Source organism: Anguilla rostrata, chromosome 11 (assembly GCF_018555375.3).
Source record: "Anguilla rostrata isolate EN2019 chromosome 11, ASM1855537v3, whole genome shotgun sequence".
Classification (NCBI taxonomy): Eukaryota; Metazoa; Chordata; class Actinopteri; order Anguilliformes; family Anguillidae; genus Anguilla; species Anguilla rostrata.
This window is the reverse complement of record NC_057943.1, coordinates 31,062,072-31,081,729: the sequence shown is the minus strand read 5'-3', so window position 1 is coordinate 31,081,729 and position 19,658 is coordinate 31,062,072. Positions and strand designations below refer to the sequence as shown.

Sequence of the window (19,658 nt, the reverse complement as noted above, 5' to 3'; positions counted from 1 at the left end):
AGCTTTCACGACACAAAACAATTTATTAACAGCCTTTTTTTAAGAGGGCAGTGATGCTTGCATGCTTCAACAGGATTCTGACATATATTGTTTTTGCCACTGGGTCTCTTCAGTGGTTGTGGATATGTGCTTTATCCTGTCTACCAACAGCTATTCAGCTGGCAAATGTATTCAAACCCTCCCTACAGATTCATGTACATTTATCCAATTATTTTTAACCAGCCTGACATGAGATATGTTTTCTTAGAGCACTATCTATAACATGTCAGGTCAGTCTTGATAAGGTCAGGTGGCTGTATGGAATGCTGATAATATATGTGTAGCGCACATAAGTGATTTGCAATGTGAATTTGACAGGTATCTAAGCTGGCACATCCCTGGCAGTGCCTATCACTGCTACTGTAAGCGCTGTTCCCAGACAGTAAAGGTCGTTTTATGGTCATGTAAAAGCAGGCTGGTTCCCATGTGTGCAACGCTGTCCAATGTTTCTGTTTCTGAGTCGGCTGTGCGCAGTGGTTGTACACATGGCGTTACACCTTATGTACACTGGGCGGCGATGTATTGAACAAGGTCCATAACTTTCCAGAAAGTGAAGCGGTCAGACCTGGAAAAAAGCAAACAAGCAATCTGCTGTTGTCTTTACAGCTGATTTGTGGTAGGATAGAGGTTGCAAAATGAAATGCGGGATATCTTTTTGCTAGCTATAGCCAGAGAGTGTTTAAACCAAGACACTAGATGTTGAGTGATTTTGGGGTTGTAGATTTACAAAGGCCACATTGTGTGCATGTTTTTGCATTGTAATCACAGTGACTCTCCTGACGTTTGGCTGCAGATTTACATAGGCCACATTGTGAAGTACGGGGCAGCGGACGAGGACGGACGCCTTCGGTCGGGGGACGAGCTGATCTGTGTGGATGGGACAGCCGTGGTGGGGAAGTCCCATCAGCTGGTGGTCCAGCTGATGCAGCAGGCTGCCAAGCAGGGCCATGTCAACCTCACCGTGCGTCGCAAGACCGGATATGGCGGTAAGCTCAGCTGCACAGCCAAAACCTACATCTTATTCCAGAGAGGATCAGTTTTTGTCAAATAAGACAAATCAAGTCATATCCTGAGAAATTTGGAAACCTTCGACCTAAACCAACAACAGCATGTTCAAGTATTGCATTTAAATTATTAATTTAATTCACTTCACTTCAATGATCACGCTGGATGTGAGGTCAGGAAGTGTGGGGAATGGTACATGGTGCCAGCTCATATCACCATGAATTCAGAAGACTAGCGGAGTATCCTTCTGAGACAATGATTGACTTTGAGCAGGGGTGCACAATGACTTTCTGATTTTTCTTTCAGAATTGTGTGCCAACTTCTGCTCTAATTATTTAATTAGCTCGATCATATCTTGATCTGGTATTTGTAAGGGACTGCAAGTGTGTCCTAAAAGTTTTACTGTGCTGATCTAGCAGTGAACCAGCGTAGTTTATAGAGCTGTCAGAAAACAAAATCTGAGGTAATTGGTTGGAACAAAAACCTGCACACAGACCAGCCCTCCAGGAGCCGGGGTTGTCAACCCCTGTCTTTGAGGATTGCACTAAATTCATCAAACTGAAGAGAATGTTGACTGTTCTGTCTGACGGAAAAACAATACTTGACAATGCAATTGCCAAAAAGCTCTTTTATCAGGAATAATGCAACAGAATCTTGCCCCTGGGGGTTTGCTGAAAATATCATAAGTGTTCGGTAACAATAATATTTATAATGAATGTACCATAACCCCATGGGGCAGAGTTTTTAGCTGAATTGCCTGCCAGAGGCATTTCCAGTGATTTTTAACATGCACTAGTATAGCCTCTGGCAATACTGTTCCTGTCTTCATTGCTGTTTCACTATGGAATTGTATGGTTACCCATTATTTTTGTCATATTTGAAATGGAAATATAAAAAGCTGCCCTTTGCTGTAGTGCATAAGTCAAATGTCTTCTAAGTGTTATTCAAATTAGACAAAAAACCGAAATGTAAACTTTTTCACGAAAGGCTTGAATTAAAAAAAAAAAATGTTCTTGCACTACATTTATGGTGTTAGTCAGTTGGGTGACCCAATGCTACAGACAGGTGGCGATGCAAGGCACTACAATCTTAGTAATAGCTTAGTGATAATTAGTGACAAGTAATCCCGATACAGGATGTAGTGCCCTATGCACCCTTATAATTTCCTAAAAGCTCACTTGCTGTTCTTTCATTTGACAAGTAATAGTTTTCTTGGATGCATTAGTGTGTGTGCGTGCTTGTGTTTGCATGAAGCGGGTGCTGTGATCATGTCAGTCTAACCCTGTTTTTGTATAGACCCATAGTTCTTAGCTCCAACAAGCATGTTGTCTCATAGTGCTTCAGTGTTGCCCTGGTGACCACAGTAGTTTGCAGGCTGTAGTTTATGATCAACTAGATTCAAGTAGATCATATATTTGGATTATAGAGAAACTGTTATTGAATGAAGGCTTGAAAGGTAACTTTTGAATCTTGATTTTTGGATGAAAACAATGTATGCTTCTTGCACGGTCTGGGGAAGGTAACTTCATAGGACCAGAATTCATCAAGTACTGACCCTGGTCTTGAGATCCCCATTCTGTTTCAATTTTGTGATCAGTTAAGGCTACTGAAAACTGTTTTCCATAATTTTGTGTTTAAAGAGATTTGAATACAACACAAGTTTGGCTTTTTGCCGTTTGCTGGCCTTTTTAATTTCCTGCAAATGGCCTAGTTTCAGTGACCATGTCCCACGCTTTCAGCTGTCCGTCAGCCAATTAATGATGGAGCCTCTTTCAAAAGGAACCATTTGCCTCAGCACATTATAGAAAGTGAGAGCACTGTTATCGGAGAACTGGTCTAATTAAGTCTTTCAATTAATCGATTATGAACTCTTTGTAAGATTAATATTTTTTCGGAGATAATGCGGCATTAATAGGGTAAATTCTCTGTGATTAGATGGTAAAATGTGTCATTGCAATCAATTAACAGCTCATTATATGTCAGAAATTGCAGTTATCTGTGGAATGAAAATCAGCACAAGCAAGGGAGAACCCTGATGTAGGTCTGTCACTAGGGGGATTGGAATGGGGCAGTCTGCACAGGGCGTCAAGTCGGGATTTTATTTATTTTTTTGCCTTTAAAAGTAGACCCTGAGATATGACAAGACACATGCGAACAGAGAAAAGGTTGTATAGTGAGCTACCGAGAATGAGAGTCACACCCATTTCATAGCGCTCCTTTCTCTGTCTGAGAGAGCCTCATCATTCAAGTGTGAATCTTTACTCCTCTCCTTCACTATAATGTCTCAAGCATCCATGCGCATTACCTGAAGTAAACAGACCTGGCTGCGAGGCAGGTCAAGGCAAACTTCTGCATAGACTAAGCTAAATAAAATATAGCTAGTTTTGTGTATATTGTAGTAACTTGTGGAAGATAATACAAATGTTATGCAGGGGAGATATGATTTTAGTATTTTATCCAAATTATTCTACATCTAGCTCGCAACATAATAAATATAATCATTTCTATTTTGAACTAGCTGACTAACAAGCTGTTGTTTCATTTATTCAACTAGCTAATGAATGAATGAAACCTATTGCCCTGGAGAGAATGTGTCTGGCACACAATGAACACAAAATAAGAGATAAGGAAGATAGATTTCTGGATTAACACTGGTGTTTTTTCATGATGCATTTGTGGATGCTAAAAATGTGCTTATTCAAAAAAAAAAGTGTAAAATGTAGGTATGGCTACTTTATCAATCCTAAATTCCAATAAACATGATTGTAAGCTAATCTAATTAAAAGCAACTACAGTATTCTGCTATTGTCTATTATCTGTCTGCAGTGCAGCATAGTTAGCCTCTAGATTTGCTGTGAGTTCTTGTTTGACAGAAATGGCTTCTTGGCTTCTGCCTGACGGTTCAGTGTTGCGCTTCCTCCTCATCCTCAGCGTCGAAGAATAACGGCGATGTGCCCCCGTCCCCGGCCTCGTCCCACCACAGCAGCACCCAGGCGCCCTCTCTGACGGAGGAGAAGCGCACGCCGCAGGGCAGCCAGAACTCGCTCAACACCGTCAGCTCGGGCAGCGGGAGCACCAGCGGCATCGGCAGCGGGGGCGGGGGAGGCGGGAGCGGGAACGCTGTGGCGACCGGCGCCGTCCCCATCCAGCCCTACGACGTGGAGATCCGCCGCGGCGAGAACGAGGGCTTCGGGTTCGTCATCGTCTCCTCCGTCTCCCGGCCTGAGGCGGGGACCAACTTCGGTAAGCCGGGCCTTCTGGAACATTCCGCAGTGGTGTAAGGAAGGGTTTTTCTTCCACACAGAACGGTGCTGATGTGTGTTGAGCTGCATGGCTCCATGGTTACCATGCATCACCTAGGGGGTTCTGTACCGGCCGCTGCCTGCATCATTGCAGCATTCTTGCAATATTTGTTTTATTTGCCCTGACAGTTTGGCTGTGGTTCTCTCATCCAACTTAATTAATACGCCTCTGTAAGCCACTATGGAAGTCTAAATCTGCTAGTATCTGCTAGAAGTCTAAATTGTAAATTGTGTAAGGGCCTGGAAGGAAAAGAAAAGACAAAATGGAAAACTGAATAAACACTGGCAAGAACACCCTTGAGACATCAGACACTCTGCCTTCTCTCCCTCCCTGTGTAAATGCATAAATATACAGAAAAATAAGAAAAAGTGAATAAGTAAATAACAGCCATCCAGTGATGGAATGCGCTGATGATGAAGCTGAGACTGCAGGTGATGTCATAAATATGCATGAGGGGGGGTGGGGGGTGGGGGGTGGGGGGGGGGGGGCAGCCCCACACAGGGAGGCAGTAAATAAAGGGAATGCAGCAGAATGCTGTCACACGAGCAGTCTGAGCATCCGCACGGACGGCACCCCTGCGGGGATGGCCAAAAATACAACAACATGTATCCTGCCACAGATACAAAATACCTCCCAGATAAATGTAGCTCTATCCCACAGTCAAGATGGTGGAAATGTAGATGGCCTTGCAGACAGAGCAGGTAAGATACTATACAAAAACTGGTGGCAAGCAGTTTTTATATAGTATCTCATCTATATAACTATATTGATGAAATGCAATAATCCAAATACATATTTGTTTGAAATACCGTCCATTTCTGACTTTGTGGCACAGGTGGCAGACAACTGTCAGTAGGAAGAGAGTGAGCTTCAGGGGTTACTGTGGTAAAAAAAAAAAAAATCCATCTCGCTCGTGTTGTCCGAGGGACTGAAATTCAATTATCCGAACACCCGACCGTGCTATGGCCAAGAGTTATTGTCCCATTGATCCATGTGCTGATGGGACAAGAGGAAATCGACGCCGGCCATGTCGAGGAATTGATGGCCTGCACAGCACAAGGAACTTTGATCTAACAGGCTGCGGTTTCACGCAATGTTTTGAATGCATTTCCAGAACAATGTTAAATTCTGAAGTACATTTGGTAAAGTTCTATTCCCAGTCACCAAGAGCTGTTATAACCTGAAGCGGTCCAGTGTTTTCCATTTAAAAACAGATTATGGTTTAATCTGCTTCCTGTTCAACTTTGTTCTGTCGATTGACAAGGAATCCTGAACCGCCTTTTCTCTATCCTGTTTTCCTCCCTCCCCATTTTTCTCCCTCTTTTCTTTTAAAAAAAATCACCTCCCTCAATCTCGCGCACACACAAACCCCTGGCCCCCGAAGCCGGGAACGCTTGCGTGGCCATGCCCCACAAAATCGGGCGCATCATCGAAGGGAGCCCCGCCGACCGCTGCGGCAAGCTGAAGGTGGGCGACCGCATCCTGGCCGTCAACAGCTGCTCCATCACCAACAAGTCCCACTCGGACATCGTCAACCTGATCAAGGAGGCCGGCAACACCGTCACGCTGAGGATCATTCCCGGAGACGGTGAGCACGCCTTCCGCCCCGCTTTCCTCTGCTGAATTATTCACGAGCGTTAAATATTCACGGGGCTCGTGTGAGCTGGCCGGCCGGCTTATCTCTGCGCCGGGGCGCCGGCCGAACGGCTCATTAACCTGCATTCGCTACCTCGGAGAACGGTTTACGGAAGAGACTCGATCAATTTATATGGCGGGAGAATGGTATCGATGTTTTTGTTCATTAGCATCGCGGATGCTCTCGGCAATCCGCCTTAATGAAACAACTGCTTGGAATTCAAAGCAAACTGGCTACCCCTCATGAAAAAATCACGTGTTCACAAACCATGTCTCCAAAAACCGCATGTCAATGCCCAACATGTGAAGAGTACACGGGAACTATGAAAATAATCGCACTTCGACATGAGAGAGGAAAACACGTTTTGTTTTCACACACAAACATTGTAGTTCGCATTTGAAAAAGTCAGTCGCGTGTGAAAATGTGAAACTTCACATGATTTCATGTCGTATGGAGCTACAAGCAGTTTACGTCTAACTATTTCCCAGTCTGACTGCATTACGGATTGGCGATGTCTCTAAAAATTATATCACGATGTTGGCACTTGAAAATATCAGGATATGTGATTGCCTGGTAGAATAGCAAAACTGGCACTTGAAGACTGGAGTTGAAAAACAGCAATAAGTGCCTTGATCAGTTGTAAAAAAGTGCCTTTTTTTTAGGGAAAGTCAGGTGTCAGTAGACTATGAAGTTGCATAATAGGGGGAAAAGCTTCCCCAGGTGCTGCTTATGTCAGCTATGTCAGATGTTGCAAAGATGATTTGGCTGTGCATCAATTATTTTCCTCACATTCTACGATGATTATCGCTTGTTACGATAGGTGTCGACGTACGCCCGCTATTGTCGATGTTTGATCACATCTTCATGTCGCCTCGATCTATACTGCACAACCATAAGCAATTAAGACCAGTTTTTTTGCTTTCATTTGTTATTTAGTAATGTATACTAAATAACAAACTGTCGTCAGGGCCAGAGTCACAGTACTGCTGAAAGAGCCTTAGTTTATGTGGATGTATTTGCCAGATATAGTCTGAAATGATAGAATGATAGCAGTATGAGGAATTACTGTGTTTCCCAGACGGTTTCCAATTATTTTGGATTTCATTTTTATTGATAAGAGTCTGGGGAGGCAGCATAATCCAGGCCTTGTCATACATTTTCCAAAATGTGTTAAAGTACAGCTTGGTTGGATTTAAGGACAGAAGTGTAGTTAAGCCAAAACGAGGCTTCTCAATGACTAAGCCACTGCCTCTTGCTTTTCTGTTCTTGAAGGCCCAGAGAGCTTTGTGAATGTTTAATTAAAAGAACAAGGAAAGACTTTGCCAACATTGCTGTGTGTTAAACATCTGCTAAATCAGTGGCTCCTAACCCTGTTCCCAGAGCTACCGTCCTGTAGGTTTTCATTTCAACCCTAATTTGGCACTCCTGATTTTATCAATTAGCAGCTCAACAAGATCTCTAGCTGTTGAATGAGCTGTGCTTTGTTACGGTTGAAAACCTACAGGATGGCAGATCACTACCCCAAGTAGCGCACAGTACCAAATTGTACGGGCCTAAATTCATGTGTGAGCTGGAATAGGGACAGAGAATGAATAAATTAATAAATACACACAGTAATCAATAAATAATTAAACAAACATTCTGGAAACATTTAGAACCCTATTTGTTATTATTCTTATTATTATTATTATTATTTTTTTGCCTGGTTTGGTGAGTTTATGATCTGCAATTAAGCAGTTTGTGTAAACAGGGGTTTGGTGGTGTGTCAATAGAAATCATTTTTGCATTGTGCTCATTTGTGCCAAATAATTTGTTTGTATTTTCACCAACCAACACCTCCAAACATGAGGGCTCTGTGCTATTATGGTGGCTTTACCAATGTGTACACATGAACACTGAACATAATAAAGAATATGTAATCATACAAGTAATCATACTAGTGCTGTTTGGTGGATGTTGAGAAAGATTATTATATACATTATTTTTAATTGCACTGCTGTCATTTTAGACCTGTTCAGGGTGTATTCCTGCCTCTTGCCCAATGTACGCTTGGATAGGCTCCACACATTTCTTTTTTGATTGTGTCTTGTATTTTACTACAACTCACCCTTTGAGACACTCAGTACATCAAACACTTTCTATTTTTCAGAATTGTATTTTATAGCAATACCCATATATATCCCTTTATCTAATATTGATAGTACTTGCCTTGCCAATGGATAGTGATTTGCTTCAGTTTAATGTTCGCCTTCTGCACCACAACATGCTATTGATTAGACGTAATTACATACACTGCTTCAGGTTTCTTATTTGTGGTGCATCGCAAGTGCATCAATGAACCTTAATTGACTTGGAAAATAGCATTGTGTCCCTTAAATATATAATAGTCATATTTTAGACATATCTAGCTAATTTGAAAATACACAAACTAAACAATACATCATGTCATGGGTTCCATCTCTAGTCTTGACATCATTTGTGTGAGGAAGCTTATTTTGAGATGCCTTAAGTGCACATGTGGGAACTCTGCATCTCCGGACAAGTACATCAGATATGAAGAAAGTGACCTTGGCATTGAAGGGAAGGAATAGAGCCGTAATGGCCAGAATGAAAGAAAATCTCCACTACATCCACAACTCATTCATTCCTCTGAAACCAGCCTTTTAGAATTGAGCGGCAGCCCAATGTTTCATGCGGAACATCCTTGACACATCTCCACGATGCTTTTCCGGAATACGTTAACCATAATAGAATGTTTCCAGTTGCTTCGTGTGTAACATGATTGGGACAGTTCAGAATGACTGGCAGAAGTAGTTTAGATGAATACGCATGAACTAAGGCTGTTTGTGGAGGGCTCAACCAAATGACAATCTACCCTGGATATTTCCCAACTGAGCCACAGTCTCTGGTCTTGAACAAAATGGCCAAACTGAGCTGGACACGCTTTAATTCACCATCACTGTGAGTCGCTGCTAAGAGTGTGATAGCTGTGCTTTGACTATGAAATTAGAGCCCTATTTGTTAGTTGGCTCGCTCTCATCGCTTTGTCCGGTGGTGTCTTTATAGAATCCTCCAACGCTTCGCTTTTGACCAACGCTGAGAAGATCGCTACCATCACCACCACCCACACAGCCCAGCAGCAGCAGGCTGCACCTGAACCCAGGTGAGGAGGCACAGCAGGGCGTCCGTCTCGCTCAGCTTGCACGCAACGTGTCCTTTTCGTTCTTTTATAAATCAAACTGTCCATCATTCTACCTGCCTGCTTACCTGTTTGCTTTTTTCCTGTCGTATGTTTTAATTGTGCCAATGTTGCAGTTAGGCATGTTTCATCATTTTCCTCTGTTGTCAGAGTCGCTTATGCAGCTCGGGGGTTGCGGTTTCTGTTTCTTGAGTAATTGACCAATAAAGCAAAGCAAACTGCTGTGCGCGGCTTGGTAACCATTTTCTGTTGTCATGGCCAGTTTGATTTTTTAAATGCTAAAACAGCTGGATTTCTTTTGAAACTTTCAGAACCAATGAGACAGCTGTAGTTAAATGACGTACAAATCTGTTTTAAAGATGAAAATTTGGGCATGATATTTCCCTTTGGCACAACTGCCTAACGGACTGCTAGTATTCACAGTGCTGTTCCTTCCATTATTCAATTGTGCAATTGTTGACCCTTTACATTAAAATGCTGGGAAACTGATGTAAACAGAGGATCAGGTTGGGTCAACTGCAGTTTAATCAGTCTATAGCTTAATAAAGAAAGGAACAGCCTTAAACTACAACAGGTGAACAATTACTGATTTTGCATTTGAAGCCAGCCTGTTTCTAGCATAGGATAGCATCTGCTGGATAAGTACGTTTGAGTAAGAACCTGTTTGTTTTCATTACCGAGTGTCCCTGGCTAGCTTTTTCAATAAATGTTTTCTGATTATGCGTTTTATCTTTTAAGCGGCATTTGGTTTTTCCACCCCCTCAGGCAATTCATTTTTTTTTTTAAACAAAACAAAAAATAATAATAATAATAATTCATCAAAAAACTGGAAAACCTCAGTGGATAAAGTGATTTACACGCTACCTACCAGAACCTGTACACATCAAAAACATGATCAATGCTAATTAGTAAAAACCAAGCAACTATAATGAACAGGTTGGTACTCCAACACAAAGAGAGTAGCTTCAGTCTACAAAAACAAAATGGTTTGAGGATGGCAGGTATTTTGGTCTGTGAAATGGTGCAGTTTCACGAACAACTTGAGGCTATTTCTCAAAATATATACTATAGATTCAGACTAATAACAGATCCTTCTGTGTGATGCATGAATTACAAAGAAGGCTTGTTATTTTAAAGTTATTATCTTGAGATTGGTGGAATTAATACTTTTAGAGACAGGGGACTGCAATATCTGTCTGTTATTAATAGAGAGTTAATCTGAACCGAACTGCATCACTGAAACCTCAAATGTAAGCATTCTTAAGTCCAGGCACGATCAGACACTCTTTTTTTGTAAATATTCATATATCTGGTGGCTAGTGGTGACATTCTGTCTGATTGTAATGTTTGACTCACATGATTTACTTACAGGAACAATACAAAACAAAAACAGGATTCGTTTGAGTTTAAGTCTCCGCAGCAGGCCCCTCCACCTGCTCCATCCCAAGCACAGCCGCCTCAGGTAACCAACCACCTGTCATTCCTCCATCTTATTGTCTATCTGTTACCAACCGCCTGTCATTCCTCCATCTTATTCTCTATCTGAAATAACCACCTGTGATTCCTTCATCTTATTCCCTATCTGTGCCTAACCACCTGTCATTCCTCTATCATTTTCTCTATCTGTGTATCTCCATCTTTATCCAATACATATCTCATCCACCTATCTCCTGATACTAAGTCCTCTCATTCCTTTATTCTCGTCACTAACTAACAGTCTCTCTCATCCCCCCTCTTTATTCTCTGTCACTAACTAACAGTCTCTCTCATTCCCCCACCCTATTCTCTCTCTGTCAATAACTAACGGTCTCTCTCATTCCCCCTCTTTATTCTCTGTCACTAACTAACAGTCTCTCATCCCCTCTATTCCTGTACTACACAGTCTCTCTCATTCCCCTTATCTTCTCGTCAATAACTACGTCTCTCCTACTCTCCGTCTGTCTGTAAGTAACGGTCTCTCTCATTCCCCCACCTTATTATCTGTCAGTAACATGGGTTGCTTTCCCTTCTCCTTGCTCTGGGACATGCGAAAGCACAGCCTTTAACTCTCAATAGCCTAAAGCGCCTTCAGACCGTCTTTATGAATGACGTGAAGATCTGGATATACAAAACAGTTTTTACAACAGCCAGCTTCACAGTGCACTAGAAGAGATAACGGCACACATTTAAAATGAAAATGTCTGGCTAAAGTAGTTGCAGACTGTTTTATTGCCCGTAGTGTCGATGCTTGATATCTGCAGTGCCCGTGGCGAGCACTCAGAAGCCTGCTCTCAGACCACTATACCACTAGCACCCACAGTGTAATTAATTATTGATTCGTTTCAGAGACTTGTGCTCCTATCGACAATCTGTGACTTTTCCTTGGCATGGCATAATTTGTTCTGAAGCTCAACTGCATTCCTTTTCCCCTTGGCTGACCTCATCTATGGTGGGCTTTTGTCTAATGTTTTAATCCGAATATATGTTTTTGTCTTTTTTTTTTTGTTTTGTTTTGTTTGTTTGTTTGTTTCTTTGATAGGATGCAGAATTCTACTCTGTTGACCTGGAGCGGGACAATAAAGGATTTGGGTTTAGCCTGCGAGGTGGACGGGAGTACAACATGGACCTGTATGTCCTGAGGCTGGCGGAGGAGGGGGCCGCCGTCCGAAACGGAAAGATGAGGGTGTGTATCTTTCAGAGGAACCTGCACTTCTGGTGAACAAAAAGAAATGCATGCTAGAGATACAGGGGGAAAGGCAGGTCTAACAGTTGCTAAAAGGATAAACCCACATTGGAACATGGTAAATCCTTAGATGCACTATATAGTTGTAAGTAACTGTATGAGGATCTGAAATGTGTAGGCCTTGTTTGAATTATATACTTTGGATGATAGTTTGATGATAGTTAGTCATGGTGTAAAAGCTTCAATAGAAGAGTTAAGTAATGTTCTCATATGACAGCTATATTTTCTATATGTGTGTGCTTCATGTGAGTGCTTTATAAAGTAAATATTATAGATAAAATAAAGACATAAAAAAGGTTTTTTTTTTTTAAATGGGTAATTTAATTCAACAAAAATGTAATAATAAAGTGAATAAAACAATGAATGATTGTAATCTAGAATAAAACAATAAAAAAACATTAAAAACAAAGCCTCAGACTATATGACCCCATGAAGCTACATAAAGTGTTTTATGTCTAATCCTTCTTCCAGCCCCTGAGGTGCCTTGATTCAGAAAATAAATCCAAAAAGCCGTGTGTAGTAAAATGGATTTCTCACGTTTGCCACTGCAAAGGGGGCTCGGGAAGTTTTTCAGTACCGGTGTACCCCATGGCTGATATCGCAGCAAGCCTTTTTAACATGGTTTGCATTCAGCACCCTACCCAGTGTTGCTGGCAAACGGGGCATGTAAGCTCAACATAGGGAAGTCCATCAGGACATTCGGGAAAATGTCCCATAAATGTGGTGTGACAGTATGTGAGACACTCCACTTTAATTGTTTATTTATTCATGTATTTATTTATTTGCAATTGTGTGAAACCCCCCAACACTGGTGAATTGTTGGATGTGCACAAGCACCACTTTTCAAAGCTCCTCACACAGTATGCTCACAAACCACATACCCTATTCCAGCCCATCACTAATAAATAGCCAGAGACCTGCATTTCTGTCTAAATGATTTGCAAAATAATGGGTTTTTTAATTTAAAAAATCTGGAGAGCAGCATTTAGTGCTCATAGATAATTCTTTTTAAACTATACTTTATCGAGTAGACCAAGTTCTAAGTGAAATTGCAATTGGTTATATTATGTCCCATTTTTGTGGGATGCATGTGCTTTTCTATTGATCATTATTTTGTTCTGGACACTTTGTAACACAGGTCGGTGATGAAATCCTGGAAATCAATGGAGAAAGCACAAAGAACATGAAGCATGCTCGCGCCATCGAACTGATCAAAAATGGCGGCCGCAGGGTTCGCCTTGTTCTCAAGAGGGGGGACGGCTCAGTGCCTGAATATGGTGGGTTGTTCTAGAACTTTCCTTTTTTTGCATCCTGACCCTTCTAAAACACTCTGGGGGACCCCATTCTCATCCGGAGGGTCTCCCGAAAGCTGAGATTTGGATCTCCTTTTGTTTTTGACTTGTGTCTTTTCCTGGAGCAGGGAGAAAGTTCAGGGAGGAGCCGCCATTTTGGGCATGCTCCTTAAACCAGAAGTGGCAAATGATTTAGGTTTCCCAAAATGGGAGTGTATTTTTTTATTTTTACATTGATTCTCAAAATGAATAATATATTTCTGTTGTAAGACCTTTGATTGCACGAACCATTAAGCTGTAACATGCTTTTTTTTTTTTTTTACTACAGTATCAACTTAGCTCAGGCACAGTCCCTTGCTTGCAGTAAAATTAATCACAAATCTCGTCCCTGGAAAATTCCATCTTAAACCAGTCTAAGCTGGTCAAGCCAGTATTAGATGTGTTTTTTCAGCCTATATAATAAGCTGGTCCACCAATTGACCACCAGTGTACTCTACCATCTTAACCAGCTTTGTCCATATTTTTCCAGCTGGAGACCAGCTTTGACCAGCCACAGACCAGCTATGATCAGATAGAAGTAGCCAAAATGCAGCTTTAATTTAGGTGATTCTGGGATATTTGTGATTCTAGTGGTATGTGATTACTCCAGAAATGAAGCATTACCAAACAAAACAAATGGACAGAATATTTTTGAACACTTTGTCAATGTGCAACTGACAATGTAATCCCTCGCTATATCGAGCCATGCCATGCACTGTTGGATAGTACTAGTGGTATTCCTGTACTATGTAACACTGAAGGTTATCTTCAGTAGCTGTTTCCAAGCCAGGTTGCAAGGACTCCCTGACTATAGTATTCCTGCATTCCAAACACATCTCTCCAAAACAGATCCTTACATTCTGATCATATTAGGTGCCTTCACTAACATTGTTGCATTCCATTTTGTTGTCAAATTTGGTGAAGTGTCCATAGAAAAGAAAATCCACATGTGCTTTTAAAATATACTGGCACTAGAAAAATCCATGAACTCAAAATTGGCAGAATGCTGAATATATATATATACTTGGATCCCATTTCAAAATTGTTTATCGTGTTATTTGCATTTTAAAAAATGAGGCCTGCAGCATGGGCAATGTAGTTTGGCACTGATGACTCTTTGGCTCTCAGCACACACAGGCACATTTGAAATGAAAACCAAATAAAAAACTATTCGCCCATGCAGCCCATGCAACTGTTTCTCAATTCATTTAATTAGAGTGGTAGAATGCAAACATAATAACCATAATAACTATGCATATCTATAGTGTATCATAATAATAATAATAATAATAATAATAATAACGCATGTGCATACAGTACCGTTGCAACTAGTACTATCCTGTGCGCTATGACTTGTTTGTGCAGTGTTGTGTACTTTGTTCTCTATTGACTTTGTAGATCTATGTGCTTTTTTTATCTTTAAATGTTTTAGAAGAAGCAGGCATTGCAGGACTTCTCTCTGTTTTTGTCATTTTTTCTCATAGATGGTATTTCGTGGAAAACCTGTGAAATCATTCTCCCATTATAAGACAAAGAACAAAAACAAAACTAAGGGTATATTACAGTTTCTCAAGCCTATATTAAGAAAAGCGTAGTTTCTCAAGGATCTAAATATTCTCTTTTTCTATTTTGTTTTGTTTTTTCTCTTTTTCCCTCTCCTCCTTCTCTGATTGGGCTCTTCGGCCTGTCCGTCAGCGATGATGGCTCCTCCTCTCGCTGCGTGTATGAGAAATGACAAGCTGGGAGAGCCCTGTTTCTACCTAATGGGCCAAAATCAAACCACGGTTTGTAGCTTGGAAAGTCCGTCCCTTCGGTATCTGTGTGGCGTGGCCTGACTCACCCATCACTCATGCTATGCTTCATGCGCACATGAATCCATTCACCAAGAATGCACTGCACCTCTCTTTCTTACTGGCTATTGTCAGAATGGATTCGTGCCGATAGCTCTTCGCATTTGACCCCTGGGGCGCATGCGTCCACTGTTGAAATGTGCAAGATTTGGTCTGGTTTTATTAATTTATTTATTTTATGGTGCTTATTTCGCTCTTTGTTATTTTTTTCTTAGACCTATCTTGCCTCATTAATATAACCCTCACCCCTCTTCTTCCAGTGTTTTTCTCCTGCTGAGCAGTTGCTAATCTTTAGCATTGGATAGATAGTAGCTTCTTAACCTAAAGGCCACTGGTCCCTTGAGCAGGAAGCCATGTCAGTAGTACAGCCACCAACACACATGGAATTTACTGCCTCAATTATGCATTAGTGTTGGCTTTAATTTACAGGTAGTATTACAGTATTACAGGTAAGAAGCCATCTCTTTCATACACTAAGGTTTCTTGCCATAAGGTGCACTTTAATGAAAATACTTTACTTAAAGGTCCAGGCAACTGGATTCAAATCGTGATGACAATTTATTGTCTTCTTAATATTTATTTAAATTTTTAACCCAATTATAGGCATTCGATTGGAATAAGCACTATTGTTACCTGTTCAGCAGACATGGGCAGGGTACATTCATATGTAATAATAATAATAATAATAATAAACTTTATTTGTATAGCACCTTCCATACAAGAAATGCAGCTCAAAGTGCTTTACAATAAAGAAATTACGTGCTTCACAGGAAATTAGACATAGAATGAACATAAAAACAGGGATAAAATGCCATAATTATAAAAACCATTCCTCATTGCTAACCGGTTGGAGCAGTAACCTTACACTGCCAAACAAAACGAAAGAAAGCAACATAAACTTGGCTATACCACTGTATAGTTAAACCTGTAGATCATTCAATGATCATTCAATTCAATGTAACAATGTTGTAACGCTGAGCTACTGAAATAAAACCCATTTCTTGTAGGGCTCTGCATATTTGTGAAAAGAAAAAAGCATATTGCTTTCTCCACATCCAGAGAAGGGGCAATGCTTAGGACATTTCAACTTAGTTGCCTTACCAACACAAAAATGGCTAGAGCATCATTTACATTTTTACAATACAACATGTATAAAATATTTCACTGGACTTTTTTTGTTTTTTGTTACATAACTTGCATCCAGATAAGAATAATTAAAAAATATTTCTCAGCCTTTTGTGTATGCAAAAAATGATTTAAACAACACATCAGCAGTTTCCTGGACCTTTAAAGCAAGTACTTGTTTATATTTTAAATACTTAAACTTCAAGATACAAAAAGAGAACTTTAAGCTCAATTAAAGTTCTTACTGAAGTGCTGTCTTTAAAGCACCACTTAATTCTGCCCAGTTTCTTCTGATGTTGCAACGTCATTTAAGCTCTTTTTAACAATTCCTTTGACTATGGCTTCTGCAGAGATCATTTTCAAAACTGATACTAATTATGAACTATAGGGCAGGCTATATGTTAGAAGCACCATGTCTCAAGACATACTGTCAGGCATGTCAGTAAGTAGACTCAGTAGGCTATCAAAAACAGCCAGCAGGCTAATAGGCCTAATAGAAAGACAGGGGGACAGGGCAAGAATCTCTCAAATAGAGGTAGATTGATTTAATTTATTTATATTTGTTTTGATTGTATTGCTTTGCAGCCCATTTGTGTAGGCTAATAGCAAAAACCCACTTTCTACAACAAAGACCAAGAGTGACTGAATATACGTAATCACAGCAACAGGTCATAACAGTTGATTCACAAAATCTATAGCTAAGGATAATATGCAATTTTATCTAGCAAATATCTTAGTTGCAACACATTATATCTAGCTAAGCATTTTAGTGGTCAGGGGTGCAGTATTTGTGAAGGTTGTAAATAACGTAGCATAGCACAGTTATGTGGATTAGAGTGAATGACACAGCTGACTGGCTGCTGTAGCTAGCACTTCACGTTACCGGGTGCTGAAAGCACTTTTCATACAACGGTATGCCAATTTGCAAATGAAAATCCTGTTTTGTATCATTTATAATGTTTTTATTTTTAATTGCATGCTGAATATTGATTTAAAAAATGTTATATTATATTATACTTATATTATAGTAATATAATTTGTGCCTTGCGGCTAGCTAGACGTTAGTATAAGTTAGTAATATACTGCAGCTTAGCATCCTACCAATAGTTAATGAATACTTCTTTATTATTATTCATTGTTAAATGTTTTTTCTCTTTTCTCAGGTTTTTCATAAATGATAGACACCTCCATAGAATACGAACTCTAGTACCGTCTATCTTTAAACGATATTTGGATACTTGATTAAAAGTTTTTAAAACACCATTTTATTATTTCATGAAATTTAGTTGTAACCATAGTATAAAATATAGAATCCATTATATACATGTATATATATATAGTGAGCTCCATAATGTTTGAGACAATTTTTTTTTCTTGATTTAGCTCTGTAATCCACAATTTTACTTTAATTTTTTTGATCAAGCATTTCACATGTTGTTGAAGTGCACACTACTCTTAGGTTTCACTGAACTATAATTTTTGTAACATATTAATGTTATGTATATACATACATATATAGTTATACCATGGTCTATAGAGAAACTGTGCTATACCAGTGATAAGGATACTTCATAGCCCCAAGCAAGTTATGTCAAAGTAACAGATGTTCCTGCCATGTCTTAGTGAGGGATTTGAGAGGGATACATGTAAAATACCTTTAAGAATGCTGAATGAAAATAATGAAATTGCAGATTTGTTTTATATTGCAAACATTCCTCATAAATGTGACACAAATGACAATCCACAATGTAAATTCTTTTTTTTTTTTTTTTTACTTGAACAACTAAATTGAATAGTTCTAAGGCAGTTTCTGAAATGTGCTTGTGACCTTAAGATTATCCTCAAGGGATACTTGGGCAACTGAACGATGTACTGTATACAACTGAGCAAATTACCCTAACTTTACTAACACATTGAGAATCTATTCAGTTTGTTTGTTAAGCAGTATTTCAGTGTCTACCAAACACATGATGTAAGTAACTATGTACAAGGAACCACTGCCCTTTCATTTACTAACAAAAATCTCTTTGAGTCACAACACTATACCCGTAATATTGTTTCATATTACTGGTATAGTTGTTAGATTGGGAATCTACATAAAACGGACTTTATACATAATCTTGAACATATTTAACATATAGTATAATATGGAATCATACCATACTCGTGCTTCCTTCTCTAAATCTATGCCCTCAGACAGAAAGCTACCCAGACAGCACACTGAGAAGAGAGGCAAAGCTGTTAACCTAACCTCGCTGTGCTGTCAGGGTATTGGCTCTCATTCAAGGAATTCGTTTTTACTTATGAGTTCCTTGAATATGGTCACGATCAAGGATTTCTTTAACTGATTCTGCAAGATGGAATCTCAATGTATTCCATTAGAATTTTTAAGAATACTCAAAAATCAGAAGTTTCCTTATTTGATTTATTTTAAGTGTATCTTATGGCATAAAAACCTTTGTGAATGCTAAGATGTTTCAAAGAGATACAGGTCGTGCTAAACATGTATTTCTTTCACACTCTCAGTTTCAAATGATCAGATTTACATCCTTCATGGACACATATCTCAATTCTTCATTGAGTAATTTACTTATGAAATACTCCAGAAATCATGGACTTTAAAAATGAAAAGGTCATTGTCATTTGATGAATTCATGTGAAATATTCAAATCGAGGATAAGTGAGGTACTTGTATATGTACTATTCACCTGGCTCCCCGGTCTGCTAATTCCTTGTTGTACTGCAAAATCCATTTTATTCTGAAATCAGATTTATTGTCTCATAAATATCCATTTAGTTTTGACTGTGTTGGAGAAATGCACCCATATCAACTTTTTTTGGTTTTCATTATATTGTGAACGTTCCTCTTGCAAGTGCATGGCAGTGCATGAAGTTCACAGAAAATACCATGTTGGTGCTTTATCTGTCAATAAAAAATATGGCTGCCCAGTGCCTCAAGCCTTGGCCCTAAGTGCAGGCTAGGGCCAAGTGCCGTAGCAGGTTTGAGCTGCAGCCATGTCTTTCAGCCGCGACTGTTTCATCGGACGGACACCATTGGCCTCATCCCACCACGCCAGTTGTTGCTCCAGTCAGTGTTACTCCTGTAGTACTGTGTGAACTGCAGGGTTTTTAAATGGCCCCTGTTTCCAGGGCGATTGCATTGGAGGAGTGACGCGCTTGAGCTGCAGTCTCCCTCATATCCGCATGTCTCTGTTGCGCAGTGTTGACTCGAGAAGCGCAGTCGATCATTCAAAATTCGGGAAAGAAAGAAAGAAAAAGTGGAAAAAGATTTTTAAAGAACACCCTAGTTTTAGCAGTTACCCCGTAATTTACAGAATGAACTGTTGTTTATATGTGCTTCTGCATTATTTATTTTGGCTTATGAACAGTAATATTTTAGTAGAATATTTTGCAGTGAACAGCATAATTACATCTGGCAACGCAGAGA

At 39.9% G+C, this 19,658-nt stretch overlaps 1 protein-coding gene across 8 annotated transcripts in view; it reads left to right on the top strand.

Annotated features, from left to right (window-relative positions):
* The window catches only part of LOC135234595 (membrane-associated guanylate kinase, WW and PDZ domain-containing protein 1-like), an 88,445-nt gene that overhangs the window by 63,098 nt on the left and 5,689 nt on the right, over window positions 1–19,658 (top strand). For 6 of the 8 annotated variants that reach the window (XM_064299351.1, XM_064299353.1, XM_064299355.1 and 3 more), the window contains 7 exons: window positions 833–1,025; window positions 3,976–4,287; window positions 5,732–5,935; window positions 9,050–9,146; window positions 10,554–10,644; window positions 11,701–11,844; window positions 13,043–13,181. In XM_064299351.1, the coding sequence (XP_064155421.1) occupies window positions 833–1,025; window positions 3,976–4,287; window positions 5,732–5,935; window positions 9,050–9,146; window positions 10,554–10,644; window positions 11,701–11,844; window positions 13,043–13,181 (1,180 nt within the window). Of the gene's footprint in view, window positions 1–832; window positions 1,026–3,975; window positions 4,288–5,731; window positions 5,936–9,049; window positions 9,147–10,553; window positions 10,645–11,700; window positions 11,845–13,042; window positions 13,182–14,930; window positions 15,020–19,658 lie in introns of all 8 variants that reach the window. The other 2 variants (XM_064299357.1, XM_064299356.1) reach the window with 1 other exon arrangement.